General features: G+C 39.9%; 1 protein-coding gene across 1 annotated transcript in view; it reads left to right on the top strand.

Moving 5' to 3' along the window:
• Positions 1-3,910: 3,910 nt before the first annotated feature.
• LOC140195871 (transmembrane protein 255B) overlaps positions 3,911-20,195 on the top strand; it is a 96,497-nt gene continuing 80,212 nt past the window's right edge. Inside the window, exons 1-3 of the mRNA XM_072254511.1 lie at positions 3,911-3,982; positions 12,596-12,738; positions 18,346-18,408. Of these exons, the coding sequence (XP_072110612.1) occupies positions 3,931-3,982; positions 12,596-12,738; positions 18,346-18,408 (258 nt within the window). The 5' untranslated portion in view covers positions 3,911-3,930. The remainder of the gene's footprint in view (positions 3,983-12,595; positions 12,739-18,345; positions 18,409-20,195) is intronic.

The raw sequence follows: 20,195 nt of genomic DNA, 5'->3' as shown, positions 1-20,195 counted from the left end.
ATATCAGAATTCAGAGCAGTCCACAAAAACTACCTTGTTATTTCATTTGTTTTGCAGCATTCTTGGGGTAATTTTATGTTCATGCACTGTTATGCTGCCACAAATAACAATCTTCAACATTCAAATTTATTTATCATTGAACCATAAAATGAACTGCATCATTTACATTAACAACAACCAACATGTAATTCATGTCATGTAACTCAATGTTAATAAATCAGATTCTGTGTCCCATTCCTGACAACTGTCCATAGCCTGAAGAGTTTGCACGTCAGGAATGTGATGCCATCTCCCTTTCCCAGTTCTGATGAAATATAGCAACACACACACAAAATGCTAGAGGAACTCAGCAGGTTAGTCATCATCTATGGAGCGAAATAATCAGTTGATGTTTTGGATCAAGACTCTTCGTCAGATTGGAAAGGAAGATGGCAGAAACCAGAATAGGGAGGGTGGGAAGGGAAAAGAGTACAAGCTGACAGGGGATAGGTGAGACCAGGTGAGGCGAATGGTGGCTGGGGGAGGGATGATGATTTGAGAAGCTGGGAAGTGATAGATGGAAGAGGTAAAGGGCTGAACAAGAAAGAATCTGATGGGAGAGGATGGTGTACCATGGAATAAAGCGAAGGAGGTGGGGAACCATAGGGTGGTCCACTTGTTTCTCCCCCCCCCCCAAACTGATCTCCCTCCTGACATTTATCTATGCAACCAGGACAAGAGGGACAACCATGACCTGCCCATTCACATCCTCCCTCACCACTATTCAGGGTTGTAAACAGTCCTTTCAAGGGAGGCGATGCTTCACCTGCAAGTCTATTGGGGTCATCTATTGTATTTGGTGCTTTCACTTTGGCCTCCTCTACAGGAATGAGTCCTGATGCAGGTCGGATACCACTTTGCTGAGCACCTTCACTCTTCACCACAATACTCAGGATCACCCAGTGACCACTCACTTCAATTTGACTTCCCATTCTGACGTGTCAGTCCGTCACCCTCCTCCACTGCCATGGTGAGGCCAAACAGAGGCTGAAGGATCAACACTTCATATTTTGTCTCCGATCTGTTCCCATTTTCCTCAATCTAATTACACTCTCATCCCTTCTGCTCTCTTCCCCACCCTCATGACCTCCCTCTGGTTTCCCACCTCCTTTCCAGCTTCTCACATTGTCCTTTCCCTCCCCTACCTGTCCACCTTCTGAATCACCTGATCTCATCTGTCATCTGTCAGCCCGTACTCTTTCCCCTCCCTCCACTTCCTTATTCTGGCTCCTGACTCCTTCCTTTCCAGTGCTGACAAAGGGTCTTGGCCAGAAACTTTGACTATTAATCGTCTCCATTGATGCTGCCTGACTTGCTGAGTTGGTCCAGCAATGAATGTGGGTTGCTCAAGATTTCCAACATCTGCAGAATCTCTTGTATCTCTTCTATTTTTATAGATGCACCGTAGAAAGCATTCTTCTAGGGTGCATCACAACCTGGTATGGAAGTTGTCTTGTCCAAGACCGAAAGAAGCTGCAGAAGATCGTGAACACGGCATAGCACATCACACAAACCAATCTTCTGTCCTTGGACTCACTTTACACCGCACGCTGTCGGAGCAGTGCTGTCAGGATAATCAAGGACACGACCCACCCAGCCAACACACTTTTCATCCCTCTTCCCTCTGGGGGAAGGCTCAGGAGCTTGAAGACTCATACAGCCAGATTTGAGAACAGCTTCTTTCCAACTGTGATAAGACTGCTGAACGGATCCTGACCCGGATCTGGGCCGTACCCTCCAAATATCTGGACCTGCCTCTCGGTTTTTTTGCACTACTGTACTTTCCATTTATCTGTTTTCTATTTATGATTTATAATTTAAATTTTTAATATTTACTAATATTTACTAATTTTTACTATTTTTAATATTTAATATTTGTAATCCAGGGAGTGGGAAGCACAGACTCAAATATCGCTGTGATGATTATGTTCTAGTATCAATTGTTTGGCGACAATAAAGTATAAAGTATCTCTGATGAACCATATTTCTCTTTGCATAGATGCTACCTGACCTGGTGAGGATTCCAAGCATTTTCTATTTTGTTTTTTTTTAAAATGGAATTATATGTGCAATTTGTGGTGTTTTTATTTGGGGAAGAGGTGGAGTACATGCTATTCAAATACACATTACTGGGGGTGCAGCAGTTAGGGTGAAAACATCCACCAGGTCAGGCAGCATCCATGGAAAGAGAAGCAGATTCAATGTGCTGGATCGACAACCTTTCTTCCAAACCTCCAGCCACGTCAAGCAAACAGTTTAATGATAAGATGGGTATGGGTCGAGGAGAATCTCTCTACACAGCTTAATAGTAAAATACAACAACACTTCCATAAGACATAGGACTAGAATTAGGCCATTCAGCCCACCAAGTCTGCTCTGCCATTTCATCATGGTTGATCCAAGATCCCAATCAATGCCGTACACCTGCCTTCTCACCATATCCTTTGACGCCCTGACCAATCAGGAATCTATTAACTTCTGCTTCAAATACACCCATTGACTTGGCCTCCAACGCAGTCTATGGGAGAGTATTCCATAGATTCACCACTCTTTGGCTCAAAAAAAATCCTCCATTCCTGTGTTCTATAAAGTCGCCCCTCAATTTTGAGGCTGTGCCCTCTATTTCATTAGAGGAAACATACTCTCCACATCCACCTTTTCTAGTCCTTTCAATATTCAGTAGGTTTCAATGAGATCCCCATGCATTCTTCTAAATTCCAGTGAGTACAGGCCCAAAGCTGCCAAACGCTCCTCATATGTTAACCCCTTCATTCCTGGAAACATCCTCGTGAACCTCCTCTGACCCTCTCCATTGACAATACATCCTTTCAGAGATATGGAGCCCAAAACTGTTGACAATACCCCAACTGCGGCCTGACTAGTGTCTTCCAAAGCTTCAGCATTATCTCTTTGCTTTCATATTCTGTTTCCCTTGAAATAAATGCCAACATTGCATTTGCCTGTTTCACCACAGACTCAACCTGTAAATTAACCTTCTGGGAGTCCTGCACAAGGACTCCCAAGTCTCTCTGCACCTCCGATGTTTGAAATTTCTCCTCATTTAGATAATAGTCCGCACTATTGTTCCTTTTACCAAAATACATTATCAAACATTTCCGAACTTCCAACACTCGGGAACGGATTAAACCTTTTCCAACATATTTATAGATTTCGGAAAATAAATTCTTAAATAGTGAGTACTTTTAATAGAACTCGAGTTTGAAAATCGATCTCAAACTCTCTCTAGTCAGCAATGGCGGGATAGATTTTAGTTCTCGATCTGGTGAACTGTAGAAACGACTTCGGGAGCGTATCCGCACATACAAGCCTCATTTTTTCTAACGTTGGCGAAAAATATTACCGCACTTTGCATGTTAAATAATTTCTTCAAATCGTTCTGCACGTCAGACAAGCTCTTGGGAACGCTCATGGGGTTATCTTCACCAGACTGCGAAAAACATTTCTAAAAGTTACATTCCCCAAAAGCTCAAATTAACCCCCAAGATGATACCGCTGTAGTCGCCCACCCCCCGGCGATTTGTTTTACCACGGGCGTCAGAGGGTTAAAGCACCCTTCTTTGCTTCAGTGGGGCTTTATCCCACAGCGTGTCGGAGCTTATGTAACTTGCTTTGCAAAGAGGATAGCGCAAATTCTGGCGAGTCTGCGTCCTGTAGGCTGGACACTTGATGATTCCCATCTCTCAGCCATTGCCAGGACTGGCTGTTAGCGAGTGTGGAGCCGGGAAGATCAGGTTGGTGGAGCGGGGGATTTGGACTCCGGGAAGACAAAATCGAGTCCAGTACCTGGCGTCTGCACAACGCGAGGACAGCTCCCTTTAACTGTCCTATGCTGTTTCCTGCATCCCATTAACTTACAGAGAGAAGCGCAGCATGCAGCAGTTTCCGGGGCAAATTGTACCCCAAGTTCGTCCCGAACTGTACGGTGAGTATCATGTAGTTGTTTAGTGCCGAAACTTTTTGCTTCTCGTCAAACTTGTTAATTGGTTATCAAGAAATGCAAATCTTCCAAATCAAGGGAACTAGGAAACGGGACAATACCCAGACAACAAATTAAATACAACGATCCCGTTTAATTTCATGGTGCATTTGCGCTTGACAAGTCCAATTTTTGTAGTAAATGTTCCCACTACATTTGATCCAAGATTCAGTGAGCGAGGAGTCTAATTAGAAATTGAAAACAGCGTCGAATCTAAACTAACCGTTAGCTTTTGCGGTTAGTTGTTCATGACTTCATCCGCCAATACAACCCCACCCACAATATAAACAAGTCCCAAGTAATCTAATTCTCAAAAAGAATTAAAGGAAATTCAATACGTTTTAATTAGTTGCGCCTCTTTTAATTGATGTCTATAAATTACATTCTGCACATTTATAATGAACTGTATTCGTTTGTGTTTGTGAACGGTTTAAACGTTATTCGCGCTAGGCTTTATCATTAAGATTCCGAAAGAAGGCGCGAAATTTTATTTAGCAATAAAATTTTCAGTTTGCGTCTCGTAGCTATTTTGCGTCACACCTAGAATGCACATATCTCAACTCCAGAATTATTCGCATCAATTCGATGCGAATTGATTTGGATAAAGCCCGTTTCCAATTCATCCTCTCGAGGAGAGGGGTATAATTAACTGATGAAGGGTGTGGGCCTGCAGCATCAACTGTTTCTTTATTCGTTCCCACCTATCCTGACCGGCTGACCTCCTCCAGCATTTTGTGCGTGTTGCTCTGGATTCCCAGCATCTGCCGAACCTCTTGTGTGGGGTTGCAAAAGCAAGACACATTTTACAATCCGTATGGCATTTCGTTTAGACATTTACGGGTATCATACCTATTGATCAAACCAACAATCCGAAATATCAAGCTATGGAGAGGGAAATTAATATTATTCACATCGCGCCATTCACTTGAATCAATAAAAAAAGCTAGTCGAAAAGCGGAATGGAAAATATATCTCGTTTACTTTTGTAACACGCCCACCAGAATTAGCTGCGTTTGGCTATTAAAACTATCGGGTTTTTTTATACGCAGTGACTAACCAGACGGGCTAATTGGACATCTTTCTGCTTTGTTCTGCAAACGCTGGACATTGACCTATGAGGAGAGATAAAGTGGACTGTCCCGAGAGGTTTTACAAGTGTGAGAAGTGAGCCGATTGAAATGTGGGGCTTGTTAGAATGGATATGAGTGAAGTTCCTCCTGACTAGAGAGGTCTCGAACAAGAGTTCATGGACTTAATATGAGGAGCTTAGCATTTAACCACTGCATGGGGGGGAGAGAGAAACACAATGGTGCAGCGGGTAGTACAGTTGCCGCACAGTTCCCATGATTTTGATTTGCCGCTGATGCTGCCCGTTGGAATTTACATTTTCTCCTTCACTTGAATGCCCCAGTTTCTTGCAGTGGACTTCGACTTATTGGGACACATGGGAATCAATACATTTTGGCCTTTTGGCTCAATTAAGTGGCTGCCCCATTTAGCCAAGGTTTCAAGGAAATAGTTAAAAAAGTATAAAAAAGACAAACGGCCATTTAAGTGAGTAACAAATTAGGTACTTAAATGAAATACAGACAAATTCGAACACTGCCAATACAGTACAGTACTATAAAACTGTAATTCCTTATAGTTATCGATGGAAGAATCCAGTGTACTCTGCTGAGTTCTTTTGATAGACTGCAAATGAACAAAATCAATGCAGCTATCTAGTGCAGATAATGAACTGCCTTCATACGATGCATCCTGCAAATCTTCATTTTCATTCTAACATTCAAGATGTTTGTAGATACTTTCAAATTCTCTGTAGTTCCTAACTTGTAGAAGTAGTGAATTTGTTTTATTTTAACTCCTGGCTGTTTCCGGCATCTCCAAGCTTGAAACCTCAGAAAGCAAAACAGTCCTGAATTGTCTCACTGCTTATTTCTTGCCAACTATCAGGGTTAGAAATCGCTGAATTTTTAGTACAAACACACGCAACAGACGCTATTTAAAAAACATTCATTCTAAGCACGGTGTACTGTACTGCCTTACAGCCACGGAAGTGCACGTGACTGGCACTAGTTAGAAGCTGTTTGGCAAAAGTCTCCTGTTCCAATTAAGCGGCATAGTGTCCCAAATAGACGACGGGAATCCTGGTTATTTCTTTGATTAGATTTTATTTTTTTTTAACATTGTCCCAAATAAGTGGCTGCCCTGATTAACCAATGGCCCATTGTACTACCTTGAGATTCATTTTCCTGTAGGTATTTACAGTAAAATAAAGAAATATAATAGAATTTATGAAAAACTATGCATCAGAATCAGGTTTAATATCACCGGCACATGTTGTGAATTTTTTTAACAATGGCAGCAGTACAATGCAATACATGATAAATATAAAAACTGAATTACAATAGATACATATATTGAATAATTAAATTAAGATAAATAGTACAGAAAAACAGAAATTCAAAGAGAGTAGTGAGGTAGCGTTCATGGGTTCAATGTTCATTTATGAATTGGGTGGCAGAGGGGAAGAAGTTGTTCCTGAATCACCGAGCGTGTATCTTCAGGCTTCTGTACCTCCTACCTGATGGTAGCAATGAGAAGAGGGAACGTTCTGGGTGATGGAGGTCTTTGATGATGGAAGCCGCCTTTCTGAGGCACCACTCCTTGAAGTTGTCTTGGATATTATGGAGGCTGGTACCCATGACTTGCTACAGTCCAGTCCAGTAGCCCTCCACCCTCCCATACCAGGCAGTGATGCAGCCAGTTAGAATGTTCTCCAAGGTACATCTGTAGATGTTTTCGAGTGTTCTAGTTGACAAACCAAATCTCCTCATGATGTATAGCTGCTGTCTTGCCTTCTTCACAGCTGCATCAGTATGTTGGAACCAGGTTAGATCCTCAGAGATGTTAATGCCCAGGAATTTGAAATTGCTCACTCCCTCTACATCTGATCCTTCTATGATTGGTTTGTATTCCCTAGTCTTATCCTTCCTGAAGTAAAAAATACATAACACTGGGAACATGAGTTGTAAAGGATCATTGAAAGTGAGTCTCTAGGTGATGGAATCAGTTCAGAGTTGTGCTAAGTGAAGTTGTCCATGGCAGTTCAAGAGCCTGATGATTGTAGGGTAATAGCCGTTCCTGAACCTGTTGGTATGGGTTCTACAGCTTCTGTACCTCTACCCCAATGCAGAAGTGAGAAGAGATCATGGCCGGGATGGTAGGGGTCCTTGATGATGGATGCTGTTTTCATGTAGCAGGCTCACTGGCCACTATAAATTACCCCTGGTCTTGGCATACAGCAAGAGAGTTGAGGTCTATTGATAGCCATGCGAGAAAAACTAGATTACAGAGTATGTTTCCTCTAATGGGGAATTGGAACTGATGGGAATGTTCTGAGACGTTGTATAGACCTGCTGGGCCAAACGGCCTCCTACTATAAGAGGAAAATATCTGAAATATACAAGATTGGGATGAGAAGAAATTTCTTTACATAGACCTCAGCACATCTATAGAATTCTCTACTCCAGAGAGCAGTGATCCTCAGTCACTGAATAATTCAACACTGATACTTTATAAGATATTAAGAATAGCAAAGGACTCATGTTAGTGCAAAAAAAGTTGTACTAAGGTAACAGATCAGATTAAGGCACATGAGGATGAACTGGATTTGTTTTTATTCATCTTTTTAAGTTACTTCCATTTGTTAATATTGTTGGCAAGAGGTAATTTTATTGCCTAATCCTCAAGTGCATAACTAATTGGTTAACTTTGATACAAACTGGGCCCTCCTCCTGAATACTTTGAGCAACGTACCCCCCCACACCCCCCCCCCACACACACACAGTGCTGGAGCCGTCAGGCAGCATCTATGGAGGGGAATAAGCAATTGATGTCTTGGGCTGGCATAATTTTGCCTGGGCTTGCTTTATGCTTTGATTTTGTTCAGAGAGCTGTTTGATTGCACAGATAATAAAAGTTAGGATTTTGCTGAGTGAAAACGGAGTTAGACTAAAGCTCCCTGTTCCTTCAGCACTCCCATGAAATGTTTTCAGCCTCTGTGTGTCTCATGGCTCACTGATAACTAATAATAGCTGATTGTGTGAGCAATCAGAGAGCATCAATGAAATCAGGGCCCATGCTAATAGATTCTGAAAAGAGAATCAAGTTCACAAAGACCACATCCAAAAACAACAGCAATATAATAGTAAGTCCAAATACGCAAGATTTCTTTGAACTGAGTGCAAGTGGATGTCTTGACTCTTAAAATTAAACTCAACTTTTTAATTTACAAGTTATTACATATAAAGTCAATAGAAAGGAAATTTCAGACCAGAAAATAATGAGCGAAATTCTAATCAAGCTGTTCTTCTCAGCACTGTCAAGTCCTGAACGGCTAATATGTACTGTAACCTTTCAACCCAGAACAGTCTCTGAACTGACTGAATTTTGGATCAAATTCGGTAAGAATTTTTAAATCAAGATCCTCACATAAATGTCATTATGGCTTGCCTTATTCCTGTGTATGTAAGAAATTATCTATTTGAGACTTTCTTAAACCCACATGAATAAGGCAAGGTGTAGTTACATTTTTGTGTGGATTTTGATAATATTATTTATTGTTTTGCATTTTTGTCTGATATAAAACTCCATGTTTCCCAATTGCCTTAATCAGGACTTACCATTCCTAACAACCGCAGGTACTCGAGCATGATTTTGGAAGAAACTACTTTTTAACTTTTATGTAGCGTAGTGCTTAGCACAACGCTTTACAGTACCAGTGAGCAGAGTTCGATTCCCGCTGCTGCCAGTAAGGGGTTTGTATGTTCTCCCCACAACCGCATGGGCTTTTTCCAGGTACTACGGTTTCCTCCCACAGTTGAAAATGTATTGCTTGTAATGTTAATTGGCCATTGTAAATTATCCCGTGATTTGGCTAGGATTAAATTGGGGGTTGCTGGGCAGTGCAGGTCGAAGGTCCGACTCTGTGCTGCATCTCAATAAATAAATTAAATAATTATACATTCAAAGCAGCTCCACAGAGGTGGATTATGAAGAAAAATAGCAAACTTGATAAGCAGGAAAATAATTACTTTAATTCTTCTGTGAAAGCTTATTGTTGAGAGTACGCAATGTTCACAAGTTTTCAGATTGTTTATTACATGCTTCTTTAAAACATAAATGTTGGCATTAATAACACTTGAAAATTTAATGAAAATTAAGATGTTAATTGAAATGTGTTTAAAGTTATACTACAAACTGATTGCTAACTCAAATTTTGCATCAGAAATCTTGACATTGTTGGACAAACGTAAACACGAGAAAATCCGCAGATGATGGAAATCCAAGCAACACACACAAAACGCTGGCGGAACACAGCAGGCCAGGCAGCATCAATAGGAAGAAATCAATTTCTTCCTATTGATGCTGCCTGGCCTGCTGTGTTCTGCCAGTGTTTTGTGTGTGTTGTTGGGCAAACAATTCTTGGTATAAACGTTTTAATGCTTCTGTGGCCAAATCATCAACTGAAGGGGAAAAAAAGTAACAAGTAACTCTATTTTTTCACATCAGATGAGACAGATTTTTGTAATGTGTACTGAGGAAAAGGCTGAGGTGCAAATTGATTTGATTTCAAGTATCTTCTGGGAAGAAACTTTTTCTGAGAACAAATGTGCAGAAATCATTTTTGACAGTTTCCCATTGCAAAACCAAGCCCTTTGGATTCCAATACACTTTCTGGTGTTCCCACAGACTCCCTGCAGATCTCCAAGGGATTTCACTTGAGTGCATTATAATGAAGGCCAGTAATGGTGAAGTTCTGAGTTTCATCAGTGAAGCACAGATATAACTTCAATTTTTGAAGTTGAGTTGCTGCCAGCATTATCAGAAGAAGGCAAGAGAACAAAGTTTCCTAGAATGAAGTGGGGGAGGGGGGAGAAAGTTTACTAGCGATCCTTGCAGCTTTGAGTCTCTGTTTGCTGGGATTTTATTTTGCCATTTTGTCTTTGCCATGGAAGGAAGTGATAGAAGCAGATAATTGTCATGCAATCCCAACCACAGTGAGAAATTTTAAAGGGTAGTTCTTAAGCTGTTTTTGTGTGAAGAAGAAGCAAGAGAATACTTAAGAAGGAAATCAGGAGGGCTTAAAGAAGACATGAGGTTGCTCTAGCAGACAAGGTGAAGGAGAGCCTCAAGGGCTTCTACAGGTATATTAAAAGCAAAAGGATAGCAAGGGACAAAATTGGTCCTCCGGATGGTCAGAGTGGTCATCTATGCATGGAGCCAAAAGTGTTGGGGGAAGATCTTCAACGGAGTTTTTGCATCTGTATTTATTTGGGGCATAGACACAAGAGTCTATAGATGTGAAGCAGAGCAGCAGTATCGTCATGGACCCTATTCAGATTACAGAGGAGGTGGTGTTTGCTGTCTTGAAGAAAGTTAGGGTGGATAAGTCCTTAGAGCCTGATAAGGTTTTCCCTTGGACCCTTTGGGAGGCTGGTGCAGAAATTGCAAGGGCCCTAGCAGAGAGTGCTAGAGGATTGGAGAATAGTTAATGTTCCATTGTTTACGAAAGGCTCTTAGAATAAGCTACATATGTAGAGAAAAGGAGGAATGGTAAATCTGTGGAATTCATTGCCACAGGTGGCTGTGGAGGCCTTGAAAACTGCGTCCTAGAGATTTGTAGTCATAAAGAAAACTTTTGCCACATTAGCTTTCATAAATCGAAGTATTGAGTACAGTAGTTGGGATGTTATGTTGAAATTGTGTAAGACGTAATTTGGAGTATTGTGTGCAGTTTTGATCACCAATCAATAAAATTAAAAGAATGCAGAGAAAATTTAAAATTATGTTGCCAGAACTTGAGGACTTGAGATACGTATTGGGAAAGGTTGAATAGGTTAGGAATTTATTTCCTGGAACGTAGAAGATTGAGGGGAGATTTGATAGAGATATACAAATACAAGCAGGCTTTTTCCACTAAGATTGGGTGAGACTACAACTCGAGGTGATGGGTTAAGGGTGAAAGGTGAAATGTTTAAGTGGAACCTGAGGGAAGAACTTCACTCAGAGCATGGTGAGATTGTGGAACGAGCTGCCAGTGGAAGTGGTAGATACGGTTTGATTTGAACATTTAAGAGAAGTTTGGATAGGTACATGGATGGGAGGGTTATGGTCCAGGTGCAAGTCGATGGGACTATGCAGATAACTAGTTAGGTACAGACTTGATTGTCTAAAGGGCCGGTTTCTGTGATGTAGTGTTCGATATCTTTCCGACTCAAAGCCACAGGGACTGGAGAAACGACAGGAAGACCGAATTTCATATGAAGGCACTGGTGAACATCAGTTTATAGGAACAGTTCACTTCTCCAAAAAGGCAGTAGTCAAAGTCAAAGTGAAATTTATTACCAAAATACATATATGTCACCATTTGCTACTTTGTGATTCATTTAATTACAAGCATTTATAGGAAAATAAAGAAATACAATAGAATCAGTGAAAAACTACACACAAAGACTAATAGACGACCAATGTGCTGAAGAAGACAAGCTGTAAAAATAAAAATAAATAAATAATACTGAGAACCACGAGTTCTCACTGACATCTCTGACTGGAAAATCCTACAAAAGGAAGTGGATTTGGTCCAGTATATCACAGGTAAAGCCCTCCCAACCACTGAGCCCATCTACATGAAATGCTGTCAATGGAAAGCAGCATCCATCATCAGAAATCTTCGCCTCCCAGGTCAAGCTCTCTCCTCATTGCTGCCATCAGGTAGAAGGTGCAAGAGCCTCAGGACTCACACCACCAGGTTCAAGAACAGTTTCTACTCCTCAACCATCAGACTCTTGAATGAAAGGGGATAACTGCACTCACATGCCCCTTCATTGAAATATTTCCATAATCAATGATCTCACTTTAAGGACTTTTTATCTCATGCTCTCGTTATTTATTGCTATTTATTTATTTTGCATTTGGACAGTTTGTTGTCTTCTGCACTCTGGCTGAGCTTTCACTGAGGCTGTTCTGATTACTATTCTATAGATTTGCTGAGTATGCCCGCAGGAAAATGAACCTCAGGGGGACGTGTATGTTGTCATTGTTCCTTTCCGTACCTTGCGTCACGTCAGGCGGCAACCTTGCAGTTTCTTTAGCATTTGTCTGCTTTTTACAATGCCGAGTTGCTAGCTCAATGCTCAACCCAGCACGCAAGGAGCTGCTCAGATTTGAAGCCAGGACCACTCGCCTTGAGGTCTGGTGCAGTTGCCACTATGCCATCAGCTGGTAGACATATATACACTTCGATAATAAAATTTACTTTGACTTCGATGAGTTGTAGGGTCTTTGAAAGTCATTACAATTCATAACCTATCCTCTTAGTAGAGTGACATTTTCTGTAGACAAGTACCAAAATGTTTCATTACTCTGCCATTTAAAGGATGTCCCAATTCAACAGCTGTTAGCAAATTTATCTCCATACTGCAGTCAGGGATCATGAGAAGGAATGACGATGGAGTTGTACTGTATTAACATTATCAAGGTATTGCTTTTTTTCAGAGTTACTGATCAAAAGGAAGAAGAGGGCTATATGGCTTTCAAGCATTCTCCTACTTCTTTCACTCCTAATCACCGCTGCTGGTATTGTCACTGCAACAAGAACGGAGAATATAAACATTATCGGCTATGCGTCTGGAATAATTGTAAGTGCAAATGGAGAAATCCTTTTGAGAGGATAAATTTCACTTCCCGTGGAAACACCCACAAATGTGTCTACTTTCTGAGACCTTGGGAGATAACACCAAAATAGCAAAAAGAAAGGTGGGAATCTGCAATAAATACAGAACGACATGAAAATGCTCAGACAGAGAAATAATTAGCATTTCAAGATCCAACAAAAGTTAGAGATCTAACGGGAATTAAGATGCAGAGAAGGAAGTTTGCGAGGGAGGAAAGACAAAATTATACCTAATCTCAGATAAGGTATCAGGCAATGCAAGTTCCATTCCAACAATGGCTTCTTGCTGAAATGAATACAGCCACTATAATGGATAAAAGAAAAGCTAAGAAAATAAAAAGTCTTGGCAGAAACTGATGAAGTGTCATTAAAATGACATTTTAACACTTTCTCCCTTTATAGATGCTGGCTGGTTTGCTGATTATTTCCACTAGTTTCCAAGAATACCAAGCAATTTTCAGCGGTACATTTTGTGCAGTCGGTCTCTTTTCTTATTTCATGCTGTTTCAGCATTTCTGAGGCATAGATTGTCTTTTTCAATTCGGAAGACGGAAAGGCACATTAAGTGTCAGTAACTGGTATCAGAAGTACAAGGACCCAGCAAAAAATGAATTTTACAGAAGCTCCGTGTCTTGTGTACATTTCATTTTTGCTTACTCTGCTGTTGGGTATGTTGTGTTTGCAAATCTAGTCTATGCTTCAAACCTGTGCTTCCAGTTGGGCATAAATGTTGCAGTAAATCGCCCAGGCTCTCACTTGTTTACAGAATAATTTACAAACATTTTCCTTTAGGTACCCCGCTGCATCACTTCAACTCCTTTATATGGGAGACTGGAAAGGCCATTATTTGAATGGAGAGAACATGACTTCTTGCAAGCTTAGAGGGAGAATTAGCCCCATGTTGCTCTTGTATGCCTTTTAAGGAGCTAGTTAAAACTAATAACAATTGTAGACTAGTGAGTTGAAAATAAGAAATTTATTATGAGAAACATATGGCTGGGTAGTTATTTATGACTACGTTTCAGAAATAGTTTATCATGTGTGAAGTACTTCAAAGACTTTAAGGATTTGAAAGTAATCTGTATTATTTTCTCTTTGGCAATAAATTCAGATGGTCTGATATATCATTAGTTGAGTGTGAGATCACTGGAGCCCCAAATGTAATTCTTCACTTCTAAACTTGTCAACTTAAAATTATTTTATTACTGATGCTGGCAGTCAGTTTAAATTATACGCTGCATTCTCAGGCTTGAGTGATCCCATACAAAGAGATGAGGAGGAATTTCTTTAGCCAGAGGGTGGTAGATCTATGGAATTCATTGCCACAGGCGGCTGTGGAGGCCAAGTCATGGGGTGTATTTAAGGTGGAGGTCAATAAGTTAGTCAGGAGATGAAAGGCTATGGGAGAAGGCAGGAGAATGGGGTTGAGAGGGAAATGGATCTGCCATGATGAAATGGCAGAGCATACTCAATGGGCTGAATAGCCAAATTCTGTTCCTATGTCTTATAATGCTCGATGTATAAAATGTGATTCTAAGAGCCATTAAATGTGAATATTTAAGAGTCATTGAAGCATAGAACCATGCAGCATAGAAATAGGCCTTTTGCCCCATGCAGTTCATCCTGACCATCAAGCACCCCTTTACACTAATCCTGCACCAAAACCAGTTTATTTTCCCATATTCCCATCTATTCTACCTAGATTCCACCACCAATCTACACACCTTGGGCAATGTAGAGCAGCTATTTAAACCCTGCACACTTCGGGGATATAGGAGGTACCATGCGCACCGTAAGGAAAGCCATGTGGCCATACAAACTTCACACAGGCAGTACCAGGGGCTTGGACTGAGCCCTGGGTCTCTGGAGCTGTGAGAACGTGGCTCTTCTAAACACAAGGAGGCACAATCTTTGCACCATTAAACTGAGAAGAGGAAATGCATCACGACTTATTTTTGGGATTGCTAGCTCCATGTGGTTTGAGAAGAACTGCCCAGAAATTGGACATAACCCATTTTAGGTCTACTAAAATCTAACAGCATTTAGTGGCAATGCACAGTTGTGGCTTCTGCCAAATACTTGAAAAATTAGCCAGTTTGAAATAACATTACTGTGACATATACACAGGAAAAGCAGAAGAGCAGGACATTATTTCAGGACCTGTTCTAAATGTCGTTTTATGGCAGAAAATAATTCATTACCCCTAACTCTTGAATGAGACAACAAATTTGCGTGTTACTGTAGAATTCCTTGCCTGGCTTTGTCACCCTGCACATATAAATTTGTAGCTGAGATACAAGTTACTTCAAAGAGATCACAGAGTATGTGTATGTTATACACAAAGTTAATGAATTCCATGACAAATGCTGGTAATATTAAACCTGATTCTGACTCTGATTATAAGTGTTTCTATTTGAACTCTGCACTGGGGTACATGTTGTTAAATGTTGATTGCTAAAGGCATTCTATGATTCATGTAGAATAAGTTCTCACCTGTAGAAATGGTCTTTACATTGAATACAAGATATATAATCGAGGTAGATAAATTAGTCTGGATAGTTCAGAAATTGTTAGCATTTTGTCACAGTTCTGTTTCCATTTCCCCTCATTATTATGACTGAGTTCAGAATTCCTGCTCAATAGTGTGTGAACATGGATATCCTTAGTCTGCTGGTCACTCCAGCATTTTCCTGTCTAGTCGCCACCTGGAAACCTTGCACCAAGTTAGACCTGATATAGGCATAGCATTTCACTTCATTGGAAAGGATTGGAAAAGATACGCAGTTTCTAACTTAGAATCCCTTTGAATTAATTGAACTTTGTGAACAGTTTTATTTTTGATTGCTTTTGGAATTTTGGACAGCTACTTTGACCACAAAATCTTTATTGTATCTCTTCCCACTGATGCACTCTGTTTTTATGAAATATTTTAGTGATTACCTGCTTCTAAAAAGACTTTAACATTTTTCCCCAATTTTTAACCAATTTGGAATAGTTTATCTGTTGTTTCTGAGTTTCAGAGACACACAGGTATGGTCAAAGGTTTTGACAGGTGCGGCAATTGGCTAAGCCAGGGCATGACTGAGGCTGCCATGAAAAATTAATCGGCATTTATTTTTTATTGGAATGGTCTTTGTCATTGATGCCCTTTTTGGTAACAGATTTATTACTCTGTTGCTTTAGGTCATACTGCTAAGGTTAATGATGTCTTCCAGAATTGTCCAAGGAGAAAGGATATTTTTAAAAATATATACAGTACATTATTCTGGGTCGCTTATTGCTGACAGGAAAATTTTGGCTAATAGTTGATGGAAGGGTGTGGAGGAATGCTGTCCTGGTACAAGTAGATGGGACGAGGCAGAAAAACAGGTTGGCATAGACTAGATGGTCTGAATGGCCTGTTCCTGTATTGTAGTGCTCTGTCAACATCAATTGCATTTGAAATATCTAATGAAAATTTCAAAGAGGCTGCGTGGAATTGAATAAATTCATCCATTTATAAGGGTGGTTAATGCCTTTGGAACAAGTCCAGTTCTTGTCAACAGTAGCAGCATAACAGATTCAGTTATAAACTCACTTCAGGCCGCATTTTCTACTTCTGCTTATTATCTATAATAGTAAAAAGTATTAGAGACAGTACAGAGAAAGCTTACAGATATAAGTGTAAATGGAGGCCCAGTGCTTGTCAAAAAGTTAAATTAATATTTATAATCATCATCAATGTTGTATAATTCTGGCTTAAAATTAGTTCCAAATGTTACTCAATCACTGCTTCCAAATTTCAACACATGCCAAATCCAAGTTCAATTTTCTATCAATTCACAAGAAATTTTAATAAGAATTTGAAGAAATGCCAGAATGTAACCAATTGAAAATGGCTACTGTGATCATCTGCTGCAAAGATTGCGGATGGGGGAGGGAATGGAGGAGATTGGCTATTATGTGAAGGTAATTCATGCATATTTGGACCGACTGTCAAAGGTCAAGAAAATATTACATGTACATGATTTGTATAGTCTAACAAATAATACCATATCACAGAAATAATTGATATTGAGCATCAATTCAATATTCAGTTGATATTGAACGTGCGATAGTAAATGGTATTTGAATGCAATTGTTTCAGATCTTTGTAATTCAGTGAGAAACTCTGAACCTGAACATCTATATAGTCAAGTATTTTTAAAATTAATATGCTTTTCTAGTCAGCCAACTGAATAATTGTAGAAAAATTGCTGACTATTTAGAATATTATGGCTTTCAACTTAATCTTATGTATGTTTGTTTGAATCTTTAGGGCTCTGTAAAATGCTTAAAGCATTGGTTAAGAATTGTCTTTCCTTCCTTATTATTGGATGCCAAGGAACACAGTAAAATAGATAGGGCAATGTAACCAGTCAAACTAATTTTGGAAACATTCAGGTTCCTGAAGTTCGTAATGTTGTGTAAAATTAGTTAAGGAATATTAATTTTAAAAGGTGTTGTTTTGATGCATTAAAAAAATTCCAAGCGGAAAATCACAGAGCAGATTTTAAAGGAAATGCATGATTCTTCTGATTTGCAAAAAGCTGTAAACAAAGCAATAATATTTGCTTTTCCCGTCAGTCAGTCAGCAGAAAGTATAAATTTAGCAAAAGGAGAAAAGCTGGAAGAACACAGCCAATGAAGTAGCATCTGTGGAGAGAGAAACTAGTAAATGTTTCCAGTAAAAGGCCATTCATCAGTTTTCTTTTCCACTAATGCTGCCTGACTGACTAGATTTTTCTGGCATTTCTGTTTTTGTTTGTGATGTCAGCATCTGCAATTTGTTTATCAGTATAAATTTAGCATCCTCTCTAAAAACAAGAGAGGTGGTAGGGAAATAAATCTATCTATATATATAATAAATATATATATATATATATAATCTCCAGAACTTATATAATAAAATGGTTGGTTTTTCATGAAGAACTCAAAGGCATTGAAATAATATCAAGAAGTAGTGAGATACCGTGCTTGGTAGATAAATTTCCAGCAAATAGCAGAGGGAGCAAACAAGAAGTATTGCTTACGAATCAGAGGGATTGGGTGACATGGCTGGAGGGTACAGATTTGTCAAAGTTCAATGTTTAAAGTAAATTTATTATCAAAGTACATATACATCACCAGATACTACACAGAACAAAGAAACACAATAGAATCAATGGAAAGCCACACACAAAGACCGGCAGATATCCAATGTGCAAAAGAAGACAAACTGCACAATTCTGCAGTAGTAATTCAGCTCAAACGTAGGCCATTGTGTGAATATTTTTCTTATCCTAGTTAGTGATCTAGACGAGAAATCTATTGACTTATATATAACTCTCAGACTAAATTATTGCACCTTGAAACAGTGATGTCCAGGGCAATCAAAATAAATACCATGTTTATGACTGAAAGTGTGTTAATAGTATGTATCCCACGAGATGCTTGTAAGAACTGAAGATACACGTATACCTTGTTATTACAAGATCCATTACAATTGTAGTCATTGAGATTGGTAATGTTATGAGTGATATAACTCAGAGTCATTTTCACTTCTTTTCTACAGCTTGCTTTTGGGTCTTTTCTTGCACTGTTGGGACTCTTTCTGGATGAAAATCGGAAGCAACTGGTAAGCCATTTGTTCACATCCTATCAGCTCAGCAGAAGACGTGGTTGACAGCCAGCAAAGGTACTCTGGGATTGTAGGTGTGGTTATAAAACAGCAGTTGGCTTGCTTTCAGTGACCTCACACAAAGAGTACTGTGATTATAATCTGATAATCTGCTTTAGTAATCTTGGCAGTGGGTTAAGTGTTAACCAGGGCAGTAACGCCTGGCAATCTCTGGAGTTTCAAGAAAGCAGACTAGACTTTAATCACAGAAACTTGGTGAATGTTTACAGCACAGAAGGCCATTCAGCCTTGTAAGAGCATTCTAGCTGGTCGCAATCTCCTCCCCTCTCGTAATAGCCCTGGTAATTCATTACTTTCATATTCCTCCTGAACAGCCTACCCCTTTGACTACCCCTGGCAGCACACCAACCATACGGCAAAAATATACTCAGTGGCTACTTCACTAGGTACGTCCTGTATGGTCACGATCTTCTGCTGCCATGGCAATCCGCTTCAAGGTTTGACGTGTTGTGCATCCTGCACACCACTGTTGTAATGCATGATTATCACCTTCCCAAATCCTTAGAAAGAGTTGACGTAGGATTGGAGGGTGTAGAATCCCCGTGTGTTGATTTAAGAAACTGCAAGCTACAGTAGCCGGGATGTGGGCTGCAAATTACAATGGGAGATTGAAAGGGCATGTAAAAAGTACAACATTGCAAAAGTCATTGGGGCATTTCAATATGCAGGTAGATTGGAAAAATCAGGTTTGTGCTGGATCGCAAGAGAGAAAATTTGTAAAATGCCTATGAGATGGCTTTTTTCTGAAGCTTGTGGTTGAGCCCAGTAAAGGATGGCACTTCTGGATTGGGTGTTATGTAATGACTCCGGTTTGGTTAGTGAGCTTAAGCGAAAGGAAGCCTTAAGAGACAGTGATTATGATTTACCTGGCAGTTTAAGAAGGAGAATCTAAAATTGGATGTATCAGTATTACTATGGAGTAAAGTGATTTACAGAAGTATGAGAGAGGAGCTGGCCGAATTTGATTGGAAGGGGACACTAGCAAGAATGATGGCAGAACAGCAATGGCAGGAGTTTCTGAGAGCAATTCAGAGAGCACAGGGTAGATACATCCCAGAGATGAAGATGTATTCCAAGGGAGGATGAGGCAACCATGAGGGAAGTCAAAGACACCATTAAAGCAAAAGAGAGGGCAAAAATTAGTGGGAAGTTAGAGGATTGGGAAGCTTTTAAAGAAACAACAGAAGACAACTAAATAAACCATAAGGAGAGTAAAGATGAAATACGAAGTCAGGCTAGCCAATAATATAAAGAGTAAAAGAAAGACAGGAATCAATATTGGACAGTGAGAAAAAAATTTTAACCAGAGGATGATGATTATCTGGAATTCATTGCTACAGACGGTTATGCAGGCAGAATCACTGGGTGTATTTAATGTGGAAGTTGACAAGTTCATGATTAATCAGGGCAGCAAAATTATGGGAGAAGACAGGAGAATAGGGTTGAGAGGGATAATAAATCAGCCATGATAGAATGGTGGAATTCTGTGTCTCCGTCTCAGGGCCTTCCTGACAGCTTGAACTAGTCTGGCCATTCTCCTCTTACCTCTCACACTAACAAGGTATTTTCACCCACAGAACTGCTACTCACTGGATGTGTGTGAGTGTGTTTACATGATTCTCTGTAAACTCTGTTATGAATTCAGAAAATCCCAGGAGATCAGTAGTTTCTGAGATACTCAGACCATCCCATCTGGCACCAACAATCGGAGTCACTTGGATCAT

Source organism: Mobula birostris, chromosome 4 (genome assembly GCF_030028105.1).
Source record: "Mobula birostris isolate sMobBir1 chromosome 4, sMobBir1.hap1, whole genome shotgun sequence".
NCBI lineage: Eukaryota > Metazoa > Chordata > Chondrichthyes > Myliobatiformes > Myliobatidae > Mobula > Mobula birostris.
The sequence above is the reverse complement of the archived record's forward strand: the minus strand, read 5'-3'. Positions and strand labels throughout refer to the sequence as shown.